This window comes from Nematolebias whitei, chromosome 8, assembly GCF_014905685.2.
Source record: "Nematolebias whitei isolate Nwh7 chromosome 8, NemWhi1, whole genome shotgun sequence".
Classification (NCBI taxonomy): Eukaryota; Metazoa; Chordata; class Actinopteri; order Cyprinodontiformes; family Rivulidae; genus Nematolebias; species Nematolebias whitei.
This window is the reverse complement of record NC_056505.1, coordinates 28,728,121-28,750,158: the sequence shown is the minus strand read 5'-3', so window position 1 is coordinate 28,750,158 and position 22,038 is coordinate 28,728,121. Positions and strand designations below refer to the sequence as shown.

At 40.5% G+C, this 22,038-nt stretch overlaps 1 protein-coding gene across 1 annotated transcript in view; it reads left to right on the top strand.

The window, feature by feature from the left end:
* LOC119414045 (rapamycin-insensitive companion of mTOR) overlaps positions 1 to 22,038 on the top strand; it is a 38,452-nt gene that overhangs the window by 3,004 nt on the left and 13,410 nt on the right. The window contains exons 4-30 of the mRNA XM_037681156.1: positions 3,528 to 3,592; positions 3,750 to 3,881; positions 4,084 to 4,147; positions 8,297 to 8,423; positions 9,956 to 10,125; positions 10,463 to 10,530; positions 10,899 to 10,966; positions 11,300 to 11,382; positions 11,668 to 11,755; positions 11,982 to 12,072; positions 12,164 to 12,230; positions 12,411 to 12,491; positions 12,603 to 12,703; positions 17,331 to 17,496; positions 18,193 to 18,294; positions 18,378 to 18,424; positions 18,514 to 18,649; positions 19,084 to 19,283; positions 19,393 to 19,519; positions 19,793 to 19,957; positions 20,244 to 20,320; positions 20,421 to 20,499; positions 20,624 to 20,733; positions 20,833 to 20,920; positions 21,015 to 21,107; positions 21,209 to 21,315; positions 21,414 to 21,643. Of these exons, the coding sequence (XP_037537084.1) occupies positions 3,528 to 3,592; positions 3,750 to 3,881; positions 4,084 to 4,147; positions 8,297 to 8,423; positions 9,956 to 10,125; positions 10,463 to 10,530; positions 10,899 to 10,966; positions 11,300 to 11,382; positions 11,668 to 11,755; positions 11,982 to 12,072; positions 12,164 to 12,230; positions 12,411 to 12,491; positions 12,603 to 12,703; positions 17,331 to 17,496; positions 18,193 to 18,294; positions 18,378 to 18,424; positions 18,514 to 18,649; positions 19,084 to 19,283; positions 19,393 to 19,519; positions 19,793 to 19,957; positions 20,244 to 20,320; positions 20,421 to 20,499; positions 20,624 to 20,733; positions 20,833 to 20,920; positions 21,015 to 21,107; positions 21,209 to 21,315; positions 21,414 to 21,643 (2,932 nt within the window). The remainder of the gene's footprint in view (positions 1 to 3,527; positions 3,593 to 3,749; positions 3,882 to 4,083; positions 4,148 to 8,296; positions 8,424 to 9,955; positions 10,126 to 10,462; positions 10,531 to 10,898; positions 10,967 to 11,299; positions 11,383 to 11,667; positions 11,756 to 11,981; positions 12,073 to 12,163; positions 12,231 to 12,410; positions 12,492 to 12,602; positions 12,704 to 17,330; positions 17,497 to 18,192; positions 18,295 to 18,377; positions 18,425 to 18,513; positions 18,650 to 19,083; positions 19,284 to 19,392; positions 19,520 to 19,792; positions 19,958 to 20,243; positions 20,321 to 20,420; positions 20,500 to 20,623; positions 20,734 to 20,832; positions 20,921 to 21,014; positions 21,108 to 21,208; positions 21,316 to 21,413; positions 21,644 to 22,038) is intronic.

Here is a 22,038-nt window from a genome sequence, read left to right as displayed (position 1 = left end):
TGTAGGGTCTGATTGGCTGTTTCTTGATTATCTCTCCTTGGGTGTTGCTGCTAGCAGGTCTAGCTGTGCCTGTCATTGGGATGATGACAGTTAATGTAACTGGAGCTGTAGGCGTGGGAAAGCACTCCGGTTTAATGTGCATCACGAACACTCTCGAGTTGAAAACTAAGAGTATTTAATGTGTTGTACGTATCATGAACCAAAAACACTATGACTAAAAACCTGTATTCTCTCTTTGATGTCGATACTGAAAGTAAGTCTCAGGTCGAGAACACTGCTTTTAAGTAGGTCTGGAAGGATCTGGTGTCACAGCCCGGTGATAAACCTTTCCAGGGTGTTTTCTGTCTTCTATTCAAAACATACTGGAACATTTTAAAGGTTCCTTGGTGTAATAGGAGGGAATAACCGAGCGTGGGAGGAGAAAACTAGTAGTGTCTTGTGTTTTTAGTGACATTGTGCTTTTTTGACCAGCACCACTTCACTGAAAAATGTCTAAATTATTTACACAACTGTGCAATTTACAAACCCAGAGCTCGTTTATCTGCTACTGCTTAGAGATTTGCTGAATCTCTACTAACTCCAGACCTTTCACTGCTTCTGTCTGTCTGCCGCAGATGTAAACAATTGTTTGTGGCTCTGCACAGTGAGAGCTGTGTAGCTGGTTGGAGCAGACTGAAGGCTAAGTGTGAGCCTGGTTTGTGTGACTGCAGTCTGTCCGCCTCGTGTTTACAACCCACTCAAGGCTAATAGTCATCATGACATATGTACATCTGTTACAGCCCTATCGCTTTGATTCCTTTTAAGGGTTCCAAGACAGCGAGGGTGACCTAATCCCATGTGGAGAGCGTCACATGCCCCTCACTCCCATCTCTTCTCCCCACGTGCTCAGGCTCTGATATCGCAACTAGTTTCAAACAACCCAATATCCACCCAGGCCCTTGTTGCTGTCCATCCTGCTCAGCTATATGGTACTTTGAGAGATAATTCATACAAAACTAATAGATGAATTCCTTGGCATCAGGATCAGCATCCATAATCTGAGCTGCTGTGTAGGAATAGCACCGACTTGTTGCTTGTTAGCCTTTGCCTGGAGATATATGAAGGAGTGAGAGGTGTTTCTTTGCTTCAAAATTGTCATTGTTTTGCTCATACAGTGTGCTTCAGACCATGTTGTTTGTAGATGAGACTTAGCTGATGCTCAGGTCTGTGTGGGTTCCTGCTAAAGACGGGGGACTTGTTGTGATGGAACCTCTGAAGGTAGAAATTCACACTGAAAGGAGAAAAACACTGTGAGGCCTTGCAGGGGAGAATATGAGCAGCTGGTTTGCAACCAGAGGAATTGAAAACATTTGTTTAAAATATTAAAGACATTCTGTCATCAGTCTGTTTTTATGTGTCCAAAACAAATGTCGGTGTGAAGCAGACGTACTGATAAAAAAAAAACACAATGTTTGGAGCCACACTCACTCCTGAACCTGTGAATGTGTCGCTACTTTCACTTTCAAAATACAGCGTCCATCTACTTCACTGATGTTACTGTATTTTCCAGCGTATAAGTCGCCTTTTTTTGGTTGTTGCATAGATTAGCATGCCCTGTGACTTATACAGCAAAGTGGTGTATTTATGTGTTTTTCCCATATTTATAACTAGGGATGCACGATATTGGATTTTTGGCCGATATGTTAAAACTTATTCGGCCAATAACCAATATTTTATATACGTTCCTTTGTCTGAACATAGCCCTCTTATTTAGGCTTATTTGCTACAAAAATCGTGCAACAGCTGTAAGAGCTGGTGACATATATTCACTAACAGATATATGCATAGCACTTTAACTTATATTAAATGAAAAATGTTAAATGTTGTTTATTAACATTAGTCACCTGCGATGCTGTCTCACTTGTGGAGGCTTGTTCCTGGTTCGTAGTTGCAGTGCAGGATCCTCTGCACTCTTGTGCATGAAGGACAGCTTAAGTTCAAAGTTTTTGTCTATCCATTGTTCCGTAAGATTAAACATGCTAACGAGGCTAACACGACGTCCAAATGTCTGTGGTAAAACTCACCCAACAAGCCGTGCTATCGGCTATTAGCTTTTCAATGACGTTGAATATGACGGCTTGTAACTCGGGTAACGTTCTGTCGGAAAAATATCTCCGACTGGGGACGATGTAGCGAATCTCAACGTAGTCCATAAATCTTCAGAATCCGACATCTTCACCAACGAAAAATAAAACTTCCACACGCCAACATTTTGAATTTTCCTCTCCGCCGTGAGATGGGGTAGGCGCACGTGACGTCGTTGCGCTGCCGCTGTAACGTCATCATGGTGTGCTGCCGCTGCAGTCAAAAACAGCGCCTTTTATATTGGTGAGTTATTTTGGCCTATGAATTGAAATTTAACACTAATATCGGCCGATAATATTGTGCATCCCTATTTATAACCCAATTTTTGGCTGAGATCTGATGATTTCATTCTTTCAGACACAGAAATTTTGAACACTACTATTTTCAGCCACTAGTGGGCAGTCGACCAATGTGGCAAGCCAAGTGTCATTAATAGGTAAAAGTGGCTATTAATGAGACACTTGGCTTGCCAAAGTAAGCCACCTTCATCATGCTCCAGAACTCCTGGAGCAAACGTCAAATCAGCTGCATTTCGCCTGGGCGGCATGGCGAAATGCAGATGATTTGACCATTAAAGTGCATTTATTAAGGAAAAATTCAACTGAGACGCACCTTTACTATAATTTTAAGCAAACAAATAATTGTTTTTAAGTATTAATCTTGTTAAAGTCCTCCCGTGTATGCTCCCACGGCCATCATTTGGCAGCCATTTGATTTTTGGCATAACACCGGCTTACATTTCCAGGTTGTCAGTGGTGACGCGTAATAGATGCAACTTATACAGCGAAGCAACATTTTTATGTTTTTTTCCCTCTTTATTACACATATTTGGACTGATACGACATACGGTGGAAAGTACGGTATCCCTTTTCTGTTCACCTTCTCCTACCAAGTGATCGTAGAACAGACACTGCATGGCTTTGGCAGGCATGTGTCTCCATAAACAGTTATTTATTTTTAATCTGTATTTTAATGCTGTACAAAATTTGTCGAAGAAGGTACCAGTAATAATAAATAAAAAACTAAAGTTCTAGAAAGTTGTGAGATGGTTTTTGTGAAAGTTTTTAGCAAATATTGATTGTCGTGTAACAAACGGTGTTCTTGTTCTCGACAGTCAACAAGACCTTTACCGGCACGCATGCATAAATAGTCACAACCTGCTCAGAAGTCTTCTAATATAATTATTGCTGCCTTGTGTTAATTGTAACATGCACCTCCTCTTCCTGAAACCACTGTGCAGCCTTGTTCATTTTTAATTAGGTATTGGAACCAAGTCTGAGGTTTTATTTTTTTAAAGACATTTTTAGGCAGGAAATAATTTACTGAGCAACTGTTTATATATAATTTGTATTGTAGTCTTGGTTGATAAGCAAATAATGGATTTTGTCTTTTTATTGTTACAGCTGCTTTGCAGCATTGGACACCGTGAAGAAAACTTTGGGTTTACATATGAAGAAATCATCATTTGGTAACTAATCTTTTCAATATCTGCTCTGGAAATATTCTTTTTTGTCCTGTAGCAAAAGGAAACAACATGCAACGTCTAGGCCTGAGACTTATATTTGTCATATTGTTTGTGCTGCTTTTCTGTCCAAGTACTTTAAGAATATTTCTTCAATCTCCAGTTTGCGATTAGCTCTGTTAAATGAGGCTAAGGAAGTGCGAGCTGCAGGTTTGCGGGCGCTCCGCTACCTGATCAGAGACACCAACGTCCTGCGGAAGGTCCTCAAACTGCAGGTGGATTATCTGATAGCAAGGTAAGATTCTGAGATTGAGACGTGGTGTTAGATGACTTCATGCTGTGGTGTTTTTCTTTTTAAGGAAGGTCCGTTTATTAAAAATGTTCTAGTTGATATGAAGTGCATTGTTTGTGTTTTCTACAGCGGGTTTGTTCAGCTATTAATAACATCTGGATGTGTTTACTAGAAAGATACAACGATTGTCTTTGGGTTGTTTCAGATGCATCGACATCCAGCAAAGTAATGAGGGGGAGAGAACTCAGGCTTTGAGACTGGTCCGAAAGGTAAGATATATCAGTATATTTTTTCTGTTCTTTTGTACTATTTGTAGAGTTGATAGGAAATATTACCCTCACTGCACAGCCTGATGCCAGAACAGTGCGATCAGAACAGCTCTTTGGGTCAGCAGCAGTGTCAGCGAGGATAGTTTAAAGAGTTCGCAGGCAAGGTTATTTATAGCTCATTCTGTAGTTTACTGTAAACCATCTACACACATACAGTGCACTGTGATTTAGAGCATGGTCTATTGGCTACACAGGCAGTAACATGACCCCTCTCTTCATGCTAAAACAGAATTTTTGAGACTTCTTAGTTTTCTTAATTTGCAGGGTTTAGACTTGTGTTTAAACAGATTACATGCCGTTCATAACCTGGAATTTTTGCCTCAACGTTTGCTCGACAGCAAGGCCTGTGATGTGCTGTTTGTGTCCTCGAGGAGTCGCCAGGTTCCTCTGTGATTGTGGTTCTCTGAGTGTGCAAACTGATTGATTTTTGATTAGACTATTAATTGCATTACAGTAGTCCCTCATTTATCATGGGGGTTATGTGTGTCCCCCCCCCCCCCCCCCGTGATAAGTGAAAAACTTCAAAGTAGGAACGCTGTATTTATTTTTGTATTTCTTTATATTTTAAGGCTTTACAAATAGGCCTGTCACAATAAATCAATTACTCACATGATAAATGACAATTATCAACTTGATTTTCATTTATCGGCTTTATTGTTTCTTTGTGTCTCTTTCTACTGAAGACACTGGATGACAAAAAGCTCAACTCTGGTGCTCTTCACTGACCCCTGCCTTTCTCTTTAAAATCCATTTTAAACATACAAAACCACGTTTTTGGATCATTAAGCAGCTAAGTTATGAAGCTAAGCTACAAGCTAAGCTAACAGGCCGATCTCGGGGAAAAAAACTCTGTCTTGTCGAAGCTCCAAAATTCATGGTTGAAACCCGTGCCTTCGTGTAAAAAGTTGTTTTTCTCTGCAAAAAGAAGCTGAGAACTTGTTTACTGATTTTTTTAAATTAAAAGCTTTGTGTGAAAAATGCTATGCTAAAGAGCTCAAACCACACAGAGCGTCTGCCATTTTGAGAACCGAAATGAGACAGCCCATGTCACGTCAAAGGTCTCCCTCCCAATTTCTTAGAGACAAGCTGCTCGCTCCCTTACTTGGGGTGGCTGTGGCAGAGTGGTTAGAGCAGTTGTCCTCCGATGCAAGAATTGGGGGTTCGAATCCACCAGCAGTCACATGTCGAAGTGTCCCCGGGCAAGACACTGAATCTGTCGTCTCTCCCCCACCCCTGCTCTAAAACTGTAATACTGTCGGTGCATTACCCCCCAACCCACCACTGACAAAAATCACGGACAGCATGAGCGCCCCGCCATGACATGTTATCTGGGGGAAACACCGGCTAGCATAGATTGCGTTGCATAACAATCCCTCTATTTCGGCAGAAAACATTGGCCAGAAGCACTGTTTGCTTCTGGGTAGTGTAGTTCATTGACTGGTGTTATAGTCTAGGCTAATTGAAAGAAAACTACAAAATGGTGACATCTGTCTGAAGTACTGTGTTTTTTCATTAACTTTTTATCTCGTATCATCCCAATCAGGTGAGTACTACTAAAGTTGACAATCGTTAAAAAACCACGAAAGAGCCAGTCCGCAAAAGTCGAACCGTGCAAAAGTTGAACCGTGAATTAGCAAGGGACTAGTGTATCGGCATTTGTTGGACTGGACTGTAAAACTTAAATGGTAAATAGCACCTTTCTATCTTATCAAGACACTCAAATTGCTTTACAACACAATCTGTGTCCTCATTTACCAATTCATACAGCATTCTACTACAAACCGGATTCCAAAAAAGTTGGGACACTAAACAAATTGTGAATAAAAACTGAATGCAATGATGTAGATGGCAAATGTCAATATTTTATTCGTAATATAACATAGATGACGGATCAAAAGTTTAATCTGAGTAAATGTAACATTTTAAAGGAAAAATATATTGATTCAAAATTTCACAGTGTCAACAAATCCCAAAAAAGTTAGGACAAGTAGCAATACGTGGCTGGAAAAAAAAATTGAGCATAAAACAAACAGCTGGAAGACCAATTAACACTAATTAGGTCAATTGACAACATGATTGGGTATAAAAAGAGCTTCTCAGAGTGTCAGTGTCTCTCAGAAGCCAAGATGGTAAGAGAATCACCAATTCTACCATTGTTGCGCAGAAAGATAGTGCAGCAATACCAGAATGATGTTACCCAGCGTAAAATAGCAAAGACTTTTAAGTTATCATTATCAACCGTGCATAACATCATCAAAAGATTCAGAGAATCTGGAACAATCTCTGTGCGTAAGGGTCAAGGCCGTAAAACTCTCCTGGATGCTCGTGATTTCCAGGTCCTTAAACGTCACTGCACCTCAAACAGGAATGCCACTTTCAAGGAAATAACAGAATGGGCTCAGGAATACTTCCAGAAAGCATTGTCAGTGAACACAATCCACCGTGCCATCCACCGTTGCCAGCTGAAACTCTACAGTGCAAAGAGGAAGCCATTTCTAAGCTCCACAAGCTCAGACGTTTGCACTGGGCCAGGGGTCATTTAAAATGGAGTGTGGCAAAATGGAAGACTGTTCTGTGGTCAGATGAGTCATGATTTGAAGTTCTTTATGGAACACTGGGACGCCATGTCATCCGGACCAGAGAGGACAAGGATAGCCCAAGTTGTTATCAACGCTCCGTTCAGAAGCCTGCATCACTGATGGTATGGGGTTGCATGAGCGCTTGTAGCATGGGCAGCTTGCATGTCTGGAAATGCAGAGAACTATGTTCAGGTTCTAGAACAACATACGCTCCCATCTAGACGTCATCTCTTTCAGGGAAGACCCTGCATTTTTCAACACGATAATGCCAGACCACATTCTGCAGCAATCACAACATCATGGCTACGTAGGAGAAGGATCCGGGTACTGAAATGGCCAGCCTGCAGTCCAGATCTTTCACCTATAGAGAACATTTGGAGCATCATAAAGAGGAAGGTGCGACAAAGAAGGCCCAAGACGATTGAACAGTTAGAGGCCTGTATTAGACATGAATAGGAGAGCATTCCTATTTCTAAACTTGAGAAACTGGTCTCCTCTGTCCCCAGACGTCTGTTGAGTGTTGTAAGAAGAAGGGGGGATGCCACACAGTGGTAAAAATGGACTTGTCCCAACTTTTTGGGGATTTGTTGATGCCATGAAATTTGGAAACAACAGATTTTTCCCTTAAAATGAGACATTCTCTCAGTTTAAACTTTTGATCTGTGATTTGTGTTCTATTCTGAATAAAATATTAGATGTTGGCACCACCACATCATTGCATTCAGTTTTTATTCACAATTTGTTTAGTGTCCCAACTTTTTTGGAATCCGGTTTGTAGATCTCTACAAAGTTATTTGAACAAATCATACTAAAGAGATTAGTCAGAGCTTTATCACATTCATACATTGATGGGACACACATCGGATGCAATGAGGGGTTCAGTGTCTTGCTCAGGGACACTTCGGCATCTGACTGCTGGTGGATTTGAACCCTCCAACTCTTGCATTGGAGGACGACTGCTCTAACCACTCAGCCGCAGCCATTCTAAGGTTGCTAAATAAAGGCTGTAGCCTAACTGGCCAAAAGTTGTATAAACGTGAGCTCATCAACAAGCTTCCAGTTCTTTAGAACACAGAAACCTAAATGGTTCAGTGGTCCTTGTTGTAGCTGGACGCTCTGACAAATACTGAAATGTTTTAAAGTGAAAAATGTGCATTCCAGTTGCATTTATCCAGCACTGCCTGACTGTTTTTACCCTTTTATCACTTAAAGAGCAGATAACCTGTACTTCGTTTTTCCATGCATTGCATCTGCATTTTTGTTTAGCTTAAAAAAAAATAGAATTGTGTTAAATGTCATGTATTGTTCTTTGTCTGAGGTTGCATTTGATTAACTTGGAGTCCTGGGAAGAACAAAATAATAAGGAGCTGAAAGTGCTTACTCTGTCAATATAAACCTGAGGTTTTATTATTGTTAAATTATTATTAATTAAAAGTTAAAAATACAAGTTTTTGCTTTGCTTGGCTTCTTCAGACCTGTTTAGGGCTTTTCTTTTGTTTCTCCTCTGTAGATAATCACTGTCAATGCAACACTGTTCCCCACCGCTGTTGCAAATTCTCTTATTGCTGTGGGAACAGATGGGCTGCAGGAGAGAGACCGCATGGTTCGAGCTTCCATCGCCATCGTATGTGAGCTAGGTGAGTACTACTACGGCACCAACACTGATGTAAAGATCATTAACTCTGTACATTTACACCATGAGAAACCAATTTGAGCCCATGACTGGGATTTGAATGGACTAATTACATCTAAGTAATAAATATTCCTTATGACCTTCTTGAGGTCGTAACATTGAAATCTACTTTGTAATCCTCTATAATATCTACAGTAAAAATTATTCTCTAAAGACGGCACCGAACCACAGAGCTTTCTTTGTCTGATTCACTGGGAATCTATAAATAATACCCTTCAGGTTGTTGGACAGTGTTTGTACAAATATAACCCAACCAAAAAAAGAGTTGCAGTAGGCAACAGATTATGTTATTAATAATGATATATATTTTTTATTTTAATTATTTTCTGCACACATAAAAACTGCACTTAGTCCTTGGACATGTTTTAGCTACACGATGTAAAATGTAAACGTAGTTGAAGCAGTGTCCACTTAAGGGTGAGAGAAAACTCAGATTTTTTTTTTTTGATCTGTTAAGTTTTTTTTTTCTCCCATTGTTTCATTCATTATGATTAACCTGCCTAAATAAAGGTTGAATATTGTCACTACTTGCATGGGGTCGGGGTGTGGGGTCATATTTTTGGTTTTTCAATTGGCCAATAAAATAGCTGACTCTGGTCATGAGCCAAGTGCAAGTCAGTGCACTCTTTCTACTTTAAGGATGTGTACGTATGACATTTCAAAATCTTTTTGTTCTTTCTCAACCTTAATATTAAATGAAGAGTCAGGCGGAGAACAACACATGGGATTATTTAACTTAATAAATTAAGACAAAATGCAGCCAAGCATCGGCTGTCGGACAGATGGCCTCACATTTGACTCTGGAATATTCTGGTAAACACAAGTTCATTATCAACTCAGTGACTCCAGGCTGCTCAAATACAAGGTGCTGCTGAAACCATTTGTGAGCAATGTCTCTTAGTAAAGACAATGCACTTTTATATTTGTGTTAAATGCTGCTAAGACGTCAGATCAAAATAATGTACTTAAAAATTAAGTGGTGGCAGCAACAATGGTTGAACACTTTTTGTATTAAAGTACAACTTGAAGAAATGTCTAAGGATCTTCTATTGAATAGCACGATCACTTAAACAGGTCTTCAGTTTCTCTGCCTTTAGGTAAAGAGATCAAACGAGCTGCCTTTTGGACCTTAATAACTGTATCTATCAAACGTGAAAACTATAATATCTAGCAAACTGTCACAAAAACAAGTAGCAATAAAAATTCAAGGATTCAATGATTTTTTTTATTGTCATACCAGTTCACATTTGCATGTGTATGGTACGAAATTTGGACTCAGGTCCCAGATCAAGAAGCCTAACAATGAATGAAAAGATCTTCTGAGAGTAATGCAGTGACTCCATCACTTTATTAAATCTAATCCTTTAATACCCGTCATCTGAAATGAGATGGAAACGACACCAAATTCCTACCTTTCATCAACTCTTTGTCACCAATAACCCCAGATTATTTTGATTTGTGTCATTTGCTCTGCAGCACTGAAAAACCCAGAGGTGGTGGCCAAACGAGGAGGTCTCGGCACAATTCTAAAGAGCGTGCTCGACTGTCAACTCAGCCGCATCAACGAAGCTCTGATCACCACCGTCCTCCATCTACTCAACCACCCGTGTACCCGCCAGTATGTACGTGTAGACGTCGAGCTGGAGGTATGAACTCTGAGGGTTCTGTTGTATATAAATGAACCCGAGTACAGAGAGTGCTTTCATTCAGGATTGCGCCTCAGGTTGCCCGCATCTCTCTGAGCTGACAGTAATCAGCTGCAGCACCTCTCTTAATGCCTCGTTGTCTGTAAACATCTACTTGACACAAAACCGCTCATCACCAGTCATAACATTCACACGCATGTCACATGAAATCAGAGATTCATTCTCGCTGTAATATATTAGTTCATAGATTTAAATAAACATTAAAGAGTTTATGAAATCTCCAAGTAGGTTGTGTCTTGTGTTTAGCGTTTTTTGTGCTTTGTGCTCTGTCCTGCAGCAAATCCTCGCGCCTTTCACTGATTTTCACTATCGTCACAATGCAGACACGGCTGAAGGGCAGCTCAAGTAAGTGTGTGTGTGTTTGGGCAAGGTTTGAAGAGTTGGTGTGATGGAAAAAACAACAAAAAACCTCAGTGTCTGACTGGTGACAGCACATGTTCTGTGGGTTTGTACACCGTTTGTGTAATGTGGACCTTGTTATCAGTGCGGTTTGGTTCTGGAGCGACTTGTCAGACAATATGAAGCAGACTGAGATACGAAGCTGCTGAATTTCAGATTTACTTTTATTTAAACAATTGTTATTTCCTTTAGTTTGCCTGTAGTTTGTTCAAGTAAAAAAACTTGATAATTTCTGAAAAATCCCTCGAATGATATTTGTGTGTTTGTGTGTGATAAGTAGTGCAGTTTTTATCGTGCATGTTTTGTTTTCACAGAGAAGACAGAGAAGCCCGTTTCTTGTCCAGTAGAATGGCGATAGTTGCTGCCTTCCGTTCCTGGTCTGGTAAGTGATGTAATTCTTAAAAAAGGCGGGTGATAGTGTAACTACCTGTGTGTGTGTGTGTGTTTAGAGACAAAATAATACACGTATGAGTTAATTAAACATAACAAACTCAAAAATGGCTATTACTTTGTCAGTTTTTACTATTTTGGAGCTAAAATCTGTTCTAGTCAGAGCATCTTCTCCAACGCATACTCCGAGCGCCAAAAACTTTTGCATGCCAGGCGTCCAGCAATATTCATTTCTTCAAGGAATGCTAGTTCTAAAGATAATTTGTATTTGTTGAAGCATCATGAGGTTATTCTCTCTCTTATGCAACGTCTTTGTTTTTATTAGGCATCATCAACCTGTGCAAGCCTGGAAACTCTGGAATCCAGTCTTTAATTGGCTTGCTCTGCATCCCAAACATGGAAGTTAGAGTGAGTATTAAAACGACTAAACCGTATGAATAAAACATATGTAGGAGTAATTTTAAAGTGTCACTGAAAACCTGAACATTAAAATCAATTTAATTCATCACCACTAAGCAGGTTTTCATTAGTGTTGCAGTGTGATTGTGTCAGAGTTGAAGCACAGGGTGAGATGCAGTCATCCTGTCACTGATCAGCTTCAAAGGTCCAGCACAGATCTGCTGGTGGAGGTGGTCTCCCTCTTCTCTTGGTTGTATCAAACATGTCATTGCGTTGATGTGTTTCTCTCTGCAGAAAGGCTTGTTGGAAGTGTTATATGAGATCTTCAGGCTTCCTGTTCCAGTTGTAACCCAAGACTTTGTAGAAGCTCTTCAAAGTGTCGGTAAGGACCGACTTTTATGTCATCTGAAGCTATTTGTGTATTTGCTTTGAGTATCTTTGTGCCTAGTATATTGAGTTTCATTTTAGTAAGAATATGTACATACAATTTAGTCACTTTTGTGTATTTTGTACTCGAGTGTCTTTGCTCATCTCAGAGCCTAATTAAGGCCATGTGTTATACACACACACACCCCATAAAGGCTAATCTTAGCTGTGGTCCACTTCAGATCCCTCCAGGTTTCAGGACACCTGGAGACTGTCTGATGGGTTTATTGCTGCTGAAGCTAAAGTCATCCTACCCCACCGGGCCCGCTCCAGGTGAGAAATGAGACCGAACAAGAAGTAGGCTGTTGTTGCTTCAGTGGTTACATGACAAATTAAATATTTGTGTTTCTGTTTGCTTCGTTAGGCCTGACCTGATGGACAACTACCTGGCATTTGTGCTCTCTGCCTTCATCACCAGTGGGCTGTTGGAGGTGAGTTAAATGGTTTATTTTACTTTTAGAGCTGATGACCTGTTTACAGAGCCGTAAAGCTAAACTGGAAGTAGCTGAGAAACGCTATGGCTTGAATGGTTTCGTACTGTGGCAGCATTGGGAGAGCAGCTTTAGGGTGGTGGTGCATCTATTGAAGCATGTCTTCCTCTCCTCTGTAAGGGTCTTGTTGAAGTTGTGACCAGCAGTGAAGACCAGCTTGCTGTCAGAGCCACTATACTCTTAGGGGAGCTTCTACACATGGTAATATACAATCAATGAATATGAAGTTCGTACCAAACAAGAAAAGGTTGATAAATGTTAATTACTGTATTTTTTGACTAGATTTGTTCTTTTTTTTGTGTGTGTGTTTAGGCGAACACGATTCTTCCTCATTCCCATAGCCACCACCTGCACTGCCTCCCCACCCTCATCAACATGGCAGCCTCATTTGACATCCCCCAAGAGAAACGACTGTGAGTACAATCAGTTTTTCCTCAGTAAATAGGAAAGTGATAATTACTACAAAACGGATGGATTTAGGTCCAGAAATATTTAGACACAAAACATAAAATTAGCACTTTTATTTTTATCAATAGCACGTTAATTAGAATTTGATAGTTAATTAAAAACAATGTGCTTGTTTTTCACAAAATGATGTTTTTAAGATTGTAGAACAGGATTACAGGATTTTTCCTGTCTGCTTTTCTTTGTTGCAGCAGATTTTATGAAAGGTTATGTCACTTTGTGCCGCTCCCTCTTTCTGTCTTGCAGGGTGCATGTTTTAGAAATTATAAACTGAGCGTCAGTTCTTTATGTTTGGAGAGCTAAATGTTTGCTCTCAATATTTTATGGGTTAATTTTAAACCACTTCAGTTGTTTTTTGTTATCTTGTATTGTGTTAATAATGTATCCTTTGACTTAATGAAAATGTAAGTTTTACTTTCCTTGAAATATATTTAGGACTGACAGACCATGTCTGATTTTCTAATCACTAGACAGAATACTGATAAAGCTTTATTGGCAAGATAAATAAGATAACTTCTAGTGTTTTTTTTTTTTTGCTGTTAATAGCAAAGGCAAGAGCAAAATAGGTTTAAACTTCTCACTTAAACTTTAATTGATTGAACGCAGGGGGCTTTGAAGTTTAGGTTGGGTGAAGATGAAGATTAGGAAGCTGGTTTTAATCTTTTATAAACTGCAAATAAGATTCTCTGACAGAATAAGATGTTTTGAAGCTCAGAAAGCTCAAAAACAAAGTTACATACTCTTGGATGAGGGGCGAAACGTTTCTTTTTAACAAAAAAACGAAGTCCAGATGACATGATTCAACCTTTTTTGTTGTTATATACCTGGATGACTGAGAAAACAAACGTTGTGTTTTTGAAACCATTAGTGAAAAGGCCAGACTTCAGGGGTATCTGAGGCAGGCTTGGAACACAAGAGTCAGGGTGGCTTCTGGGTAATACCAGATGGCTAGGCCTCAGACCGACGAAGCCTCTTGGATGAGGGGCGAAACGTTTCTTTTTAACAAAAAAACGAAGTCCAGATGACATGATTCAACTAGGGGTGCACCGATTTCAATTTTCAGGCCGATCACCGATCACCGATTTTTTGAAAGTCTGAACTGCCGATTCCGATTTTGGCCGATACCGATTTTTTTTTATAAGCAACAGTGTCAGGTGTTACAAGATCACAATGCACCTTCAATTTACCAATCTTATTTTATTGTAAAACATACCCTTGAAAAATACCCTAGAAACAATACAAACTTGTTGTTTTAACTTGTCATGAGGTAGTATTCTGAAATATAAATGAAGTTTACACAATTTTTGTTAAAACTATAAAATTAACTAAAAAAAAATGTTCAGTTCCTTCAACTCTTTCACTTGTTACATTTAAAAAAAAAAAAAGATAATGCAACAAGTGTAACATTTTCAAGTCAGTGGGTAATAAGAACTAACACTGGTAAGTTAGTTCTCACAGACTTATTCCAGTCACTTTCATTAGTGGCAGGTTTTTCTTGATGAACAAAAGCATTTCTGCTTTGTCACCAGACAGGTGACTTCTTTTCTCATCTACTACATGTCCAGCCAAGCTAAACAGGCGCTCGCTTTCAACGCTTGTGCATGGGGCAGAGAGATAGGTTCGGGCAAGTAGAGCAAGATGAGGGAAACGATTTTCATTGATCTTCCAGTAGACCAATGGGTCCTGGCTCCTTTCAACAGGAACCTCAGATAGGTAGTTCTGTACCTGCATAGCTGAAGGGCTGGCCAGCTGTTGCTCCTGTTCAATGTTCTCCTTTAAGATTTCGTCGTGAGCTGCAAACAGTAGACTACGCCTTTTGGCTGCAGGTTCATCTATAGCAGGAGGTCCCACTTCAGAGGATGTTCCTGCAGCAGGTGTGCATCTGGTCTCCCCCTCTGCAAGTTTGGTCAAAAGGAGCAGTTTCACGTCATCTTTCACCTCTGCTGAGAAGTAGCGATTCTTGTACCTTGTTTTGCATAAACAAAGAAAGATGGGTCAATCATTGTGTTTTGTATACATTAACAGTTTTTATGACTTGCATGTAAATAAAGAAATGCATTTCAATCAATAAATTTTTATTTTTAATTTAATTTAAATGTTTGTTGAAATATAGCAGTAGGCTAAAAGTCATTATGGCTAAAATAGAATGTTAATAGTTACTTGCCTTGGATCCAGAACAGTGGCCAAGCTGTACAGGGGCTCATGCTCAATGTTGCTGAATCTTCTCACAACAGCCTCCAGCAGCGTAGCTTTGGCTGTACCCACGCCACGGTCTGTGCTCGCTTGCCTCTCCAAAATCCGCTTGAGTGCAGTGATGGCTGGGATGACATCTGCTGCTGTAGCTGTTGATGAGCTAATCTCCTTTGTGAGTTCCTCAAAAGGTGCAAGAATGGTGAGCACATTGTCCAGTAGCTCCCACTGGTGTGCTGTGAGTGTGGCTGGTAACTCGTGCTCAGCAGCATACACGCCAATAGCACGTCTCTGCTCCAACAGCGACTGCAGCATGTAGACTGTGCTGTTCCACCTCGTTGAAACGTCTTGCTGTAATCGTTTCCTGGGTTGACCTAACTGTGTCTGTATGTCATAAAGTCGGGAATAGGCAAGTGATGAATGCTTAAAATGTCCAACAATTCTCCTTCCTGTTGCCACCATGTCTGTGATGCTGCGCTGCGCCAGCTGTCCCTCATTTACAACCAGTTGCAGTGTGTGTGCCAGGCAGGGTAAACTTTTCAGGTTGATATCATCCAGCGCTTTGGCCATATTACGAGCATTATCCCGTAAAACAACGTGAACTCTTCCATGATCGATTTCCCAGTGATTCAGCATCGCCTTAAACTCTGCTGATAAATTGGCCGCAGTGTGAGACCCTGCCATTTCTTTACAGTTTAAGAGTAATTGATGACGTTCGAACTGTTCGTCAATCCACTGTGCAGTAAAACTTAACATGGACATTAAACTTACATCAGAAGTCCAGATGTCTGTTGTAAAGCTGAGTGTATTTGTATTAGCTTTTAGCAGGCTGCGGGTGTCTCTCGAAACTTGGCTGAACAACTCCGGTAATGCAACATCAGAAAAATATTTCCGACTCGGCATATTATATCGTGGGCACACGTGCTGCATCAAGCTTCTAAAACCTTTGTCCTCAACGACTGAAAATGGCTGGTTGTCTAATGCCATGAACTCCATCACTTTCCTCGTGGTAGCTTTGCTCTTTTCGTTGCTCATAAAAGCTAACAGCGACCCACCGACTGCCTCTTTGTTAGCGCTAGCTTTAGCATTAGCCTTAGCTTGGTTGCTCTCTTCAAACATTGCATACTTGGCGGCGTGGTGATTTCTTAAATGGCGAACGAGGTTTGTTGTATTAAAGGTTTTGGTGGTGGCTCCACCACGACTTACTTCGGCTTTACACGAATTGCAAATTGCGATCTTTGGCTCATTTTCTTTTACAGCGTAGAACTTCCAAACCGACGACATGGCTGCTCCGAGTGACCTGTGTGTGAGCTCTCACAGTGGAGCAAAAGGGGACAGCAGCTGATTTTCAGACCTTTCCGGAGGCAGATAAGATCGGTGGATAAAATCGGCTTCTCATTTAAAGATCGGCCGATCGCCGATCTCCCCAAATTAAGGAAATCGGGGCCGATCGATCGGCCGGCCGATTTATCGGTGCACCCCTAGATTCAACCTTTTTTGTTGTTTACATACTTGTTGTTTTTATGGATTTTTTAAATTTAAATACCCTGTGAGGCACATGAAAAGAGTCATTTTTAAAACCACGTCCTCTTTTTGTTACCCAAAAAAGCAGACAGTGGAAAAGTTTGTCTGTTTCACTCTTGGACATTAATAAAGATGGACGAAGCATCTATGTATTCTTTTGTTGTTCAGAATTTAAGCTGAAATGTCAGCTTTTGGGGGCACAACCGTGCTGCATTTTTGAAGCCTGTGCACCAGGGACCAAAGATTGTACCCTCGATACGAAAACCATCTACACACCCTCCCAACTCACTGACAGGCTGCTGTGTTAGATGATACTCTTAAGATACTCTGTCTCCAAAAACTAATAGAAAATAGATGTATTTTTAAAAAGTGCATGTAAGGATATACAGGAGCAAAAGCACTAGGGGTCACCAGTCCTTTGTGACTTCAACTTCCAGCGTCTCAGTTTTAGTTTACATTTATCTTGACCATTCCACCAAAAATGTATAGCTGTGTATGGAAAAAAACAAAACTTGATGATATTTTATAAAGTAAACGGATTGAATTAAGCTACTTCTTTACTGAAAAGGAAAATTTTTATTATTGTTTTTCTAGTGTTCATATTTTTGTTGTACATACTCTGCCATTCATAATCTTGTGATATAAAAAAAGTGACAAAAATAAAGTGAATTCACAGTGAAAACTAGACAGCTACTTTATCAAGTTACATTTTTTTTATTATGTTGGGTCAGTAAATTTGATAGTCAGCTAAATAAGATGAAAAAGTTTTAGTATCTAATACGTATTGTGCACTTTTTATCTTCCAAACGCACCTTAAACTCTTGAAAATATTCTCTTTCTTTGTTTTTGTGCATTTTTCAGCCGTGCAAGTGCAGCAGTGAACAATCTGAAGCGTTTCCATGAGAAGAAGAAGAAAGGTTTGAAACCTCACAGCCTTTACTTGGACCACATCATTCGCAAGTCTGTGTCGTCACACAACCGCAGAGATTCACACTCGCGTGCCCAGAGAGACATCTACATCATAAAGGTAAACTAATGAGCGCTACAGATGCTACTTTTAGACACTTTTATTTTTCAAGAAATGGGTCAAGGTGTCATTAACTTTGTGATACAATGATGTGTTTAGTTTAGCTTTGCATGAGGCTGTAATTTACTGCAGGTTTAGATCATGTGCTGATTGGCAAATTATGAAGCAGCTTATTTTCTAAAATGTACAAAGCAAAGAATAAAAATCTCTAGGGATACACAATATTATCGGCATGGTGTCTGTATTAGAGATGAAGTTAAATATCGGCATCAGCCATTCCATCAAAATAACTCACCAATATAAGAAGTGCTGATTTTTTTAATATATATTATATATATATTATATATATTTTTAATATATATTATATAGTATTACGTCATTTTCAAACTCCTTTTTGGCATCTGCATTTGGTAGCAGGTGAAATTGACAAAGACCTTGCAGAATAATGAAGTATTTTCATTCCACAGCAGAGAAAGCTATGTAGTCTCTGTAAGTAGGTCAAGGAAAAAACTGGTATTGGTATCGGTTATTGGCCAAATAAGTTTTAACATATCAGCATATCAGATATCGGCCAAAAATCCAATATTGTGCATCCCTAAAAATCTGTTATGGCTGGAGTCTAGTCTATAATGTAGTCAATGAAATACATAACGTTGCTTTCTGATCGTTGTCCTTTTCTGCTGTTGCTGTTTTTAGGACACAGAGGAAACACTGATGATAAATCTGAGAGACAGTCAAATTCTCAACCACAAGCAGAACCTGGAGTGGAACTGGTTACTTATTGCCACCATCCTTAAGGTCAGGCTGTTCTCATGCAGCAACACAAACTCTGATTTTTGTTTGTTCTTCCGTCTAAAAGATTGTTGTTGTTTTTCCCTCAGTGGCCAAATGTAAACCTCAGGAACAACAAAGACGAGCAGATGCACAGGTGAGACCAGCTTCAGAACATTTTAAAACATGATTTTGTTTTTCCTGATCTTTTTCTTTCAAATTCACATTTGTTTCTGTGTAATGCAGGTTTGTTCGGAGACTGCTGTACTTCTATAAGCCCAGTAGTAAACTGTATGCAGGACTGGCTTTGGATCATGCTAAGGCCAGACAACTCACTGTGGTTGGGTGTCAGTTCGTGGAGTTCCTCATGGACTCAGATGAGGTATGAAAAGTTTGCATAAACAAACATTGTCTTTATGCATGCTCAGTCATCCAGGTAGATGAATCTAACAAGGTTAAGTCAGGTCCTCTGGACTGATTCTTCTTGTTGAAACATTTTGTCTTTTACCCAAAACTTCTTCAGTCTGAGGAGCAAGTGGCCATCAGGGCGCTAGTGATCGGTCATTAGACTGATGGTCCTCCTTTTGCATTTGAGCAACTTTTGTCTGTCACCAATATGAGAAGGTGCTGTTTATAAGACTGAGTTGTTGCAGCTCCTCAAACTGAAGTCTTTCTGGATGAAAGACGAAACGTTTCAACAAAGAAGAACCGTCCACAGGACCTGACTCAACCTTTTTAGATAAACGCACGTTGTTCTTGTGTCTGAGTCCAGGTCTGACCCTGTTTTCATGTCCACTTGTTTCTTGTTGTCACCAGGATGGTCAGGGCTATCTGGAGGACCTTGTGAGGGACATGGTGTTGTGGCTGTCCTCGTGTTCAGGCCTGAAGCCCGAGCGCAGCCTGCAGAGCAACGGTCTGCTCACCACACTCAGCCAGCACTACTTCCTCTTCCTGGGGACACTTTCTGCACACCCACAGGGAGTCAAACTGCTAGAGAAATGTGGCCTGTTTCAGTGGTGAGTTCACTGCTTTCCTGAGCCAACGCTGTCTCAGAATGTCGGATGCTTTTTTCCCAGTTAGTGAAACATGTTAATGCAACATCTGCCTTTGATCTGGTGTTTGCAGCCTGCTGAACTTGTGTTCTGTAAAGAACCAGGACGCTGTGCTGAAACTTGCTGTATCCACTCTGGACTACAGCAGAGACGGTCTGGCTAGAGTGATCCTGTCGAAGGTCCTCACTGCTGCCACGGACGTAAGAGCAGAAAACCTCAACACACGTGTAAAATACATAAAGAGTAGTAGAGGAGCAGTTTTTTGTGAACTGTTTGGGAAAAATGCTACATATCACATTGCAGCACCAGTAAATGTAAAATCATAGGACTGCAAAATTCCCTCAATGGTCTTAGAGTGACCAAATCACTGAATGATAAATGACATCTTTCATGTCGATATAAAAATGTCAACAAGCTTCTGCTAAATATTCTAAATAATCTGATGAATCATCACTTCTTGTGTTGCTGAGCAGGTTTGCAGGCTGTACGCTACAAAGCACCTGCGTGTGCTGCTGCGTGCCGGCGTGGAGTTCTTCAGCAGCTGGGGGATGGAGCTTCTGGTCACACAGCTCCACGACCACAACAAGGCCGTGTCCATGGAGGCACTGGACATACTGGACGAGGCCTGTGAAGACAAGGTAGCTGAAGACACATGCATACCTAAGATTACTGACTGTCCAACAGAAACTCTTTGGATTTATTAGTAAATGTACATATGGTATTTGTATACCGTATACAGTTGGCTCCCTACCATTATCCAAGAAGGGCGTCCTGCCCTGTCAACAGAACTGAGCACCCTGCCTACATGTAGGCAGCTGACATGCTACGGTTCCACCACTCCCAGACAGGGAGTGGAGATTTTAGCAACAGGAGAAGTGGTTTCATTAGTATTGTAACGCTCCGCTATGCTCTGCTGTTTCTCAGGCCAACCTTCATGCTCTGATCCAGCTGAAACCAGCTGTGTCTCACCTGGGAGATAAAGGCCTCCTGCTGCTCCTAAGGTGTGCGCTTTCTTACCAGACAAAAGCTTATAGTGAGAAATGTGTAGGCCATTGAATCTACCTACATGCATGAAACTCCTTCCTTTTTTTTGTTGTTCAGGTTCCTGTCCATTCCTAAAGGCTTCTCCTACCTCAATGAGAGGGGTTATGTCAGTAAACAGCTGGATAAATGGCACAAGGTATTTTCAATCTGACAGCAGATGGCAAAACATTAATCTTACCTGATGTCAAGACACTAAGCCACGGCCAAACCAAAGACTAACAGAAGTGTGTGTTTGATTCTTTAACTCCTCTGGATTGCAGGAGTACAACCTTAAATATGTGGATCTGATAGAGGAGCAGCTCAACGAAGCACTAACGACGTACCGCAAACCCATCGATGGAGACAACTACGTCAGACGCAGCAACCAAAGGTGAGGCAAGAATGAGTTACTGCAGTTCCAGGTGTCTGCAGGAGTGAAATTATCTTTTACATTTTTTTTTCTGTTTGTGTTTGGGGGTTGTGTCTTCAGGTTACAAAGACCAAATGTCTACCTGCCTGTGCACTTGTATGGTCAGCTGGTCCATGATAAGACAGGCTGTCACCTGCTGGAGGCTCAGGTAAGGGTTTGTTTTATTACAATTCCTCGGATGTTCCACATCTCTTTATTCTCACTCATAAGTTTCTAATGTTTGTTTTTTTATTTATCTGAAGAATTTGGTTCCAGACCTCAGCTACATGGTCCGCTTCCCGATGCTGGACACCTGGGAGGGTATTAAACAGTTGAAGGCTGCTCTCTGGGCTCTGGTCTGCAATACTGTTCATTTAAAACCCCTCAGATCATCCTCATTCTTACCAATGCTTAGTCAGTCGCTGATTGTGTGTTGTCTTCTGCTGCCTTGTTTCAGGGCAACATCGGCTCCTCTAACTGGGGACTGAATCTCCTGCAGGAGGAGAATGTCATTCCAGATATCCTCACAATGGCTCAGCACTGTGAGGTGCTGTCAGTGCGTGGGTAAGCTGCAGCGGTCGCTTTCATTCAGCCACAGTTTGTGTCCGCAGACGAAGGGTTAGCAGAGGTGATGGTAATACGATTCAATTTCTTGTCCACAGGACGTGCGTTTATGTCCTTGGTGTGATTTCCAAGACCAAACAGGGTTGCGAGGTGCTCAAGCAGTACAGTTGGGATGCAGTCAGACACAGTCGCCGGACGCTGTGGCCCGTCACTCCCGACGAAGTCGACACGCAGCCGACCTCTGAGCTCTCTTCGGTACCGAGCACGCTCAGTCTGAACTCAGAATCCACCAGCTCACGCCACAACAGTGAAAGCGAGTCTCAACCAAGTACGTATTGTGTTGCTGACTTTTTCACCGTTCCAGACGGAGTTATTACAGTAGTCCCTCGTTTATCGCGGGGGGATCCATTCCCAACCCCCCTGCGATATGTGAAAAACCATGAAGTAGGAATAGTAATATAAGTAGTAAGTAGTAGTTTATTTTAGTGTATATATATGTATATGTATATATATATATATATATATATATATATGTATATGTTTATATATATATATGTATATGTATATATGTATATGTATATATGTATATGTATATGTATATATGTATATGTGTATGTATGTATATATATGTATATATATGTATATATATGTATATATATGTATATATATGTATGTGTATATATATATATGTATATATATATATATATATATATATATATATAT